Source organism: Equus przewalskii, chromosome 5 (genome assembly GCF_037783145.1).
Source record: "Equus przewalskii isolate Varuska chromosome 5, EquPr2, whole genome shotgun sequence".
NCBI lineage: Eukaryota > Metazoa > Chordata > Mammalia > Perissodactyla > Equidae > Equus > Equus przewalskii.
In genome coordinates this window covers 84,312,397-84,319,949 of record NC_091835.1, presented here as the reverse complement: position 1 = coordinate 84,319,949, position 7,553 = coordinate 84,312,397, and the positions used below count along the sequence as shown (strand labels likewise).

The 7,553-nt window shown below is 42.0% G+C and overlaps 1 protein-coding gene across 1 annotated transcript; it reads left to right on the top strand.

The window, feature by feature from the left end:
• The first annotated feature begins 3,026 nt into the window (after positions 1–3,026).
• Positions 3,027–6,980, top strand: IL22 (interleukin 22). The gene is made up of 6 exons (XM_008532671.2): positions 3,027–3,036; positions 3,140–3,371; positions 3,806–3,871; positions 3,996–4,139; positions 5,054–5,119; positions 6,503–6,980. The coding sequence occupies exons 2-6, from the start codon at positions 3,186–3,188 to the stop codon at positions 6,608–6,610; spliced, it is 570 nt and encodes a 189-aa protein (XP_008530893.2). The 5' UTR covers positions 3,027–3,036; positions 3,140–3,185; the 3' UTR covers positions 6,611–6,980.
• The last annotated feature ends 573 nt before the right edge of the window (positions 6,981–7,553 follow it).

The following is a 7,553-nucleotide window of genomic DNA, read 5'->3' as shown; positions in this document are numbered from 1 at the left end:
TACACAGACACACACCTGCTAACACATAGATACACACACACACAGACACACACAGAGACACATAGACACACAGACGTAAACACAGACACACAGACAGACACACACAAACACACAAGGAAACTTGTATGGAACAATGATCATGTGTGTTGTACTAAGGAGTATGATGAATACAAAACTTTTTACCTAAGATACCTACAGTCTCACTTCTGCTAGGGAGAGGTGCACAGTCATATGCTGTGTAATGACGTTTCTGTCAACAACGGACCACATGTACGACGGTGGCCCCATAAGATTAGTACCATCTAGTCTAGTCCACATAGCATAGTGGGCTACACCATCTAGGTTTGCGTAAGCACACTCTAAGATATTTGCACAATGACGAAATCACCGGCCAGCTCATTTCTGAGAAACTGTTCTCCATTAAGTGATACTTGACTGTGCTTTAAAAGAATGCATTGTGGACTTCCAAGCACCAGCCAATGCACTGAATAACAGTTGTCTCATACAGTTGGTGAATATTTATTCACTGTCTGTCAGGTGCCAGCGCTGCCCTGGTGCTGGAATAGTATAGTGAGTGAGACAGAAAAGACTCCCTCTGACCGGGGACTCTGGGGGCACCCCCTGGCAGTAGGCTGGGTAAATTGTTTCATGCATCTAAGATCAACCTCGGGTGTAGTCTGCATGGGGCCTGGGAGCATGACCCTGTGGTTGCCCTTTATCTGCAGTGGCTTCTGGGAGAGATTTGAAAATTGAGAAGGAAACAGCTGAAGAGAAGGCCCATTACGATCTGGAATTATTTAGTACACGTGTCTCCCCGGTGTTTGTTCACAGGAGCAGTTTTGTGCTATATTGACAATCTCTCCTAATGACAAGTATTTTTGAGACTCCTGATATGACTGTTCTGAAATCCACATAAAGCCCCAGAGAAGATTTTCACGTTAGTGAGTTTTGGTCAAGCTCACTGAAACCTAAGCTCCTGGCTCCAATATCACTAACTTATTAATGGTCGTCCATCAGGGCCATATAAGGAGTAGTAGACATTTCACTGCTGTTAAAGACTGGTGTGCAGGGGCTGGCCTGGTGGCGTAGTGGGTGTTTGTGCACTCAGCTTTGCTGGCCTGGGGCTCACAGGTTTGGATCCCGGCTGCAGACCTAGCACCCCATGTCAAGCCATGCTATGGTGGCATCCCACATAAAATAGAGGACGATTGGCACAGATGTTAGCTCAGAGCCAATCTTCCTCACACACACACAAAAAGACTGATGTGCAATTTTCTAGCATTTTATTTTTGTTTCACAGCTATTTATTTCCTATTCAGGAAGAATAATGAAGCTGACAAGTAGTGCTGGATCAAATCCCAATTTTAGAAGTACAATAAAGGCAGTCCCAAAATTACCTCCATGCATGTTCCCAAAGATATTTAGTAAATTATTTAAATTCATAAATCTATTTACCTGTTCATTCCATATGTTTTTATTGAGTCCTTCCTGTGTATGCAGCAGTTCTAAGTGTTGGAGATACAAAGATGAAAGGGACAGAAACTTCCCTTAAAAGCATATAATTCAATAATGTCAAAACTTACTTTCTCATACGAACAAAATTATAAATGCTTGTCAGGGTCCCAGCCTGTGTAATCCACAGTGTAGCTTCATTCCAATGCTGATAAAATCATATTGAGCTCTGGACAAAAATGGCCACATCTTGCATCCCAGGAAATTGGATAAAGAAGCGTTCCCTCTTCTTGGGGTCATGAACAACCCCAAGCAAATGCTGGCAATGGGTCTAGTTGTTATTTACTCTCACTCATCTTCCCTTTTGCATCCTTTCCCCTTCTCGTCCCTCACTGTGACCCCTTGCTTGGGTCTGTGCTATCTCACAAAACACTCAGGATCCACCATCATCCACTTCTCTTCTTCCAGTTCTTCAACACTCTCAACCCTGACCAGCTGTGAGGAGAAGAAGCCCATCAAACTGGTCCGCAGGGACTCGCACTCCTGCGCCTGCGTAGACTGCTGCTCTGTCTCCCTGTTCCCACTCTGGGAGGGCTTCCAGTCTGTTTTTTAGGTGTTATTTAGAATTCCACGTATTTTTAATAATTTCAAGTCAACACATCACCACTATATTGCCAGATTCTCTTCTTCAGACATCCATAAACGTGATATAATGAAAGTCGTTATAGGATTTTTGGAAACATGATTTTGAGACTTGAGTGTTGTTTCGAATGAGTGCAGGTAAAATTTCAAGATGAAATACTACATCCACCGTATTCTCAAAATGCTCGCATGTTCATGTTTAAATACTTGAAAATCATGCTCAGGTTGTTCAGCATTAATATTTCCAAACTTAAATTGATGTTGATTATAATTCAGCGAAAAAACTTTTAAGGTATATTTGCATCTACCAGGATTGTTACGCTCACTTGAAAAAAGCCACCGAATGGGAGGAAAACAGTGCTTAGATCAGCCAACACTGTTATTTTTAAAATGTAAGTCTTCTTCAGGATTCAGCATATTAAAAAATGAGATAAAATTATCTTTTAAAATGGAATTATCCCCAACCTGTCTTTCTTGTTTACTTTAAAGCAGAGGATATAGGACACGGGTCCTTTATTTCTGATCATCTCTAATGAGATAAGAATCTAAGAAGCTGGTAGGAAAATGAGTCCGTGACCAAAATGCTTACTCAGTTACTACAGGAGATCAAAAAACAGTCTACTAAATCTGGAATCAACGAAGACAAAGCAATAGTTTTCTTTGAAAAAATGTGCAGGGTTTCAAAAGTTTCTGGGATTTGTCTGTAGAAGCTCCTTCCGGCCCTAACTGTGACGTTGTAGGGAACACTCGCGCATCAAGGTGGGAAGGACGGGAGGTGGCGTTTGTGGGCTCCCATGGTGGTTAGGTAGTTCTCAGAAGACAGCACTGGAAATTAGATAATTGCTGATGTCATACTCCTCACAACCAAAAAAATTTGGTGTCCTGGGGGCTATAAAAGCAGCAGCGGCTACCTTCTCATCACAAGCAGAATCATCGAAACAGGTAAGTGTTTCAGCAAAGTTGGTATAATCGCTCTGTTTGATACTTCTTGATACTTAATTTTTTCCCTTTATGTTGACTTTGCTCCTTGTTCTCTTGATCCCAGGCTCTCCTTCCCTCGTCGCCGATTGCTGGAGTCAGATTTGTCTGCAATGGCCACCCTGCAGAAATTTTTGAGCTCTTGCCTCCTGGGGACTCTGGCAGCCAGCTGCCTCCTTCTCGTTGCCCTGTGGGTGCAGGGAGGAGTGGCTGCGCCCCTTGGCTCTCACTGCAGGCTTGACGAGTCCGACTTCCAGCAGCCATACATCATCAACCGCACCTTCAAGCTGGCCGACGAGGTAGTCATCTCAACCTCTCTCGCTTTCATATCTTGTCTACTTGGAACCCAAATAGTTCTTACAGTTTTCTTCAGAACACATCTAAAGTCTTTAAGAACCTGTCATTTATCTCTGTGGGTAGACCAGAGATCATTCCCTATGTCTCTTCATAGACTCTTTCGAGGTGGGGCTTTACCAGAAGACCTTCCGTCTTGGCCTTTGGGATATGTACATTGAGTTTTACCCCAAACGGAGAAATTTAGTAGCTCATCTGACTATTCATTTTTCCCTTTACTCCTCTGAGCGTTATTTTAAACTCATGCACACATCTGAATTCTTTCTTTAGTCTTTGTGGGGCTGCTTTGGGGAGAGGGGTAGAGTCCATCTCTACTTACAGACTTTTCTTCTCTCTCCTCCATGTCCAGGCAAATGCTTAGTCTTTTCTTCTCTTCCAGGCTAGTTTGGCAGATAACAACACAGATGTTCGGCTCATTGGGGAGAAACTGTTCCATGGAGTCAATGTAAGCCATAGCCATGACGAGCGGGGTGGTGTGCCATCTGGGGATATTTGGAGCGGTGCTGACGAAGGTTTGGGTCTTCTCTATGTCCCCTAATCTGACCCCTGCTGCTCCACTGTCACTGCAGGTGAGACAGCACTGCTACCTGATGAAGCAGGTGCTAAACTTTACCCTTGAAGAGGTGCTGCTCCCTTACTCTGACCGATTCCAGCCTTACATGCAGGAGGTGGTGTCCTTCCTGGCAGGGCTCAGCAACAAGCTAAGCCAATGCGTAAGTGCTCCTCCCAGCCCCGAGCCCACCCACTCCGGGTGGCCGGCCTTCCCACCTGCTCCCATGGAGAGCCCTTTCCCCAAGCCCTCACTGCCCCATCCCAGGCCGGGGGCAACATCCTTACCGGAGTCATCTGAAATCAGAGTGTTTATTTTTGCTTGAATTGAGTCACATTTTGAATTTATGGTGACCAATGGGGTCTGAAAGTCAAGTGCATAGAGGGCTCATTTGTCCCCAGGGAAAAGCATCTCGGGTTATGCGAGATGCAAAAGGTGTTGAGATTTGTAAGGAAAAAATACCTAGGTGTGGAAATGGATCCTCTGAGTATAAGTGGATGAAGGGAGGGGATGGGAAAGAGAGAAAGAGGGAGATAGAAGATTTAATGTCTGGTGGTGAGTAGCAAAGACTGCTGCCTTTTTGATGTTATGGGAAATGACAAAATCAAAGGTATGTGAGCTCAATGTCTCTGAACACTTAAATTTATCATAAAAAGTTTGAGTGGAGTGGGCAGAGCAAAGGAGACCCGTATTTATTGAGGAGGGCCTCCTGTTCACACGAGACGTTTTGTGTACGTTTCTTGTTCTGAGCATGCATTTTTGATGAGGGACAGCTAAGGTTTTGGTCTTGACAGAATTTGCATAAACCACTCCACTCTTTCCACAAACTTAAACCTCAGTAGGATTTCCTAAAGGTGAAGGGAGGACCCATGTAAGGGAAATGAGTGGATTTTGGTGTCCAAGAGAAATCAAGAGCTCGGAAAATCTAGGTCACTGGTGAAATCTAGGTCGTTGTGGGCAAAATTGCTAAAACTTTAATTGCAGGTGAATTGTAACGTACCTTGGTTAGGGACGCGGAGGTTGATAACGCTTCAGTGCAACAATGTTAAAATAGCTTCTCTGGTTTTCATTTTGTAGCATATTGAGGGTGATGACCAGCATGTCCAGAAAAAAGTGCAAAACCTGAAGGACACAGTGAAAAAGGTACCACTAATAATTGTTAATGCTAAAGCAGTAAATAGGAGAGCCAAATGTTATTTTTCTCTTTCTTCCTTTTTTCTTTTTTCCTGCCACATTGTGATTTTTATTTAATTCTCCAGAATGGATTTCTGGAATGATTGTATTTATATTTAATTATAATACCCAATAGCTATTGACTTTAATTTAAGAGCATGAGGGAACAACCCCTGAATACTTTTATATAGTTTCAAATAGAATGAAAATATTAGTCATGGATTTATTATAGTGAAATTGAAGTCTGAATTGGAAATCCTCCTTTCCTTTTCTCTCCCTTCCCCTTCCTTTCTCGTCTCCTCCTTCTCTTCCTCAATGAGTCCCTCATGAGCATCTATGTAGTGTAGGCCAGTGTACATTTCTTCAGTGAATGACACAGTCATGTGGCCTATTTGGGGACAAGAACAACAGAGGAAGGCTCAGACTAGCAATTGTGACGCATCCAAAAAGCAGAAGAACGGTTAGTGCAGCGAAAGTGATGCTGTTGCAAGCAGGTGCAATTAAACCTCAGAAACATGACAGCTCTGGCTGATGGCATTTTCTGTAACAAACTTAACCTCAGTCCTGCCTTCTTTCCATGTTGATTTTTTTAAAAAGTATTTCTTCCTGAGCATTAATGAATGTGACTGTTTCTTTGATAATTGAAGGCTGTGTAGTTTTTCACTGTGAAGATCAATTCTCTTGTCACAGAACTATTATCTACACACAGAGGTATTGATGTGAATTCGCATACCCTCGCCAAGAAGTTCTTTGCACTTCTAGTTTGAAAAGTCCCTGATGTCAGCTTACTTTGTTGTTTTTAAAAAGTGAAATGTGAGAGAGAAAGATCTGATGATGATCTGTGTAGGAAAACATATTTTAAAGCTTTTAATCCATTTTGAGAGAATCAACTTCCACATAGGCAGTAGTTTGTCCCATGGAAGAATGGTTATACTTTCTTTGCCCTGTAGCTCCAGAAAGCGCAGGCTCAACTTGAGGAGAAACCAGTCAGGGTTGCCCGGGACGGGAGGGCAGGATCGGGTGGGGTTAGAGCCCTGTGCTAGCAGAGAGCAGGCTGTGGCAGGATGGACGACAGGCAGCAGGGTAAGATCAGCTCTAAAATTCTTGCTAGTCTTGGGCGTCTTTGAGATTTAAAAAATATCCCTGGGCATTATGTCGAAGGAAGCATGGAAAGGTGGAAAATCGTATTATACTCTTGCTAAAAGGGTATAATTATAACGATTAATCTTTTACAAAAGGCTAAAACTTGGTTTCTGTCTCCAACAGCCCAGCCATGCCAGCTCCCTCTAATTTGTTCCTCTTTAAAAAATATGGCATAAATGCTCAAATACTTATGTGCTCTTATTTTCACAGCTTGGAGAGAGTGGAGACATCAAAGCAATTGGGGAACTGAATTTGCTGTTTATGCGGCTGAAAAATGCCTGCACTGGACCAGAGAAAAGCTGGAAAATGGATAACTAATCCTTCTTGCCTGTTAGAAATAACAATAAGATACCCAAAGCTTTCCTTTACCCAAAGGAAAATGGAAAGCCAAACTCCACAGACATGGATGGATTCCAAAGAAACCCCTGCTGAGCTTAAAAAGAACATAATGCCACAATGTCGCTTATGTCCATAGATCAGAAGGTAGACTTTCTGAGCATAACCAGATTTATTGATAACATTTTATCGTAGTTGGTGTTTTATACACAGAAATTTATTTTTTAAGCAATTTTCTATTCCCACAAGTAAGATTACTTCCCATTCCTTTAGAAAAAATAACCTAAATAACTTTATTTCCATAATCAATATTTTATATTTGTGAATTTATTTATTGTTATAAGTACACATTTTATTTATGTCATTTTACTAATATGGATTTATTTATAGAAACATTATATGATATTGTTACTTAAGTATAAGGTTAATATTAATATTTACAGCAATTATTATGGAGCTATAATATGTTTATTTGACTTCAATAAACACTTTGAGATCTTAAATCTTGTGGCTTTGTCATTTTTTTCCTTTTAATATCATCATCGTCATCATCACCCTCATCACCATCACCGTTAGGTAACCATTCTCGTACGCCAAATGGGCCAAGGACCTCATTTAATGACGTTATTCTTGACTCTCAGCAAACGAGGTGGCTATAAGTATCGTTTCCATCTTACAGATGAGAAAACTGAGTCAGAGACGTGTTGGAAAACAGTGCGTAACCGTGAGTCGTTGACCTCCGTTGGACTGGGTCTATCTGATCTCCGGGCTCTCCGATATATTGCCTGGATAGATTTATTGTGTGGATTCGCGGGTAATTCCAGAAGAACATAGGTAAGAAATTGAAAAGAATCCATCTGCCTCAGTAGCAGTTTGTGGGTAAGAGAAAGGAGTGAAGGTGCTGGAGGAGAAATCCATGAGGTCT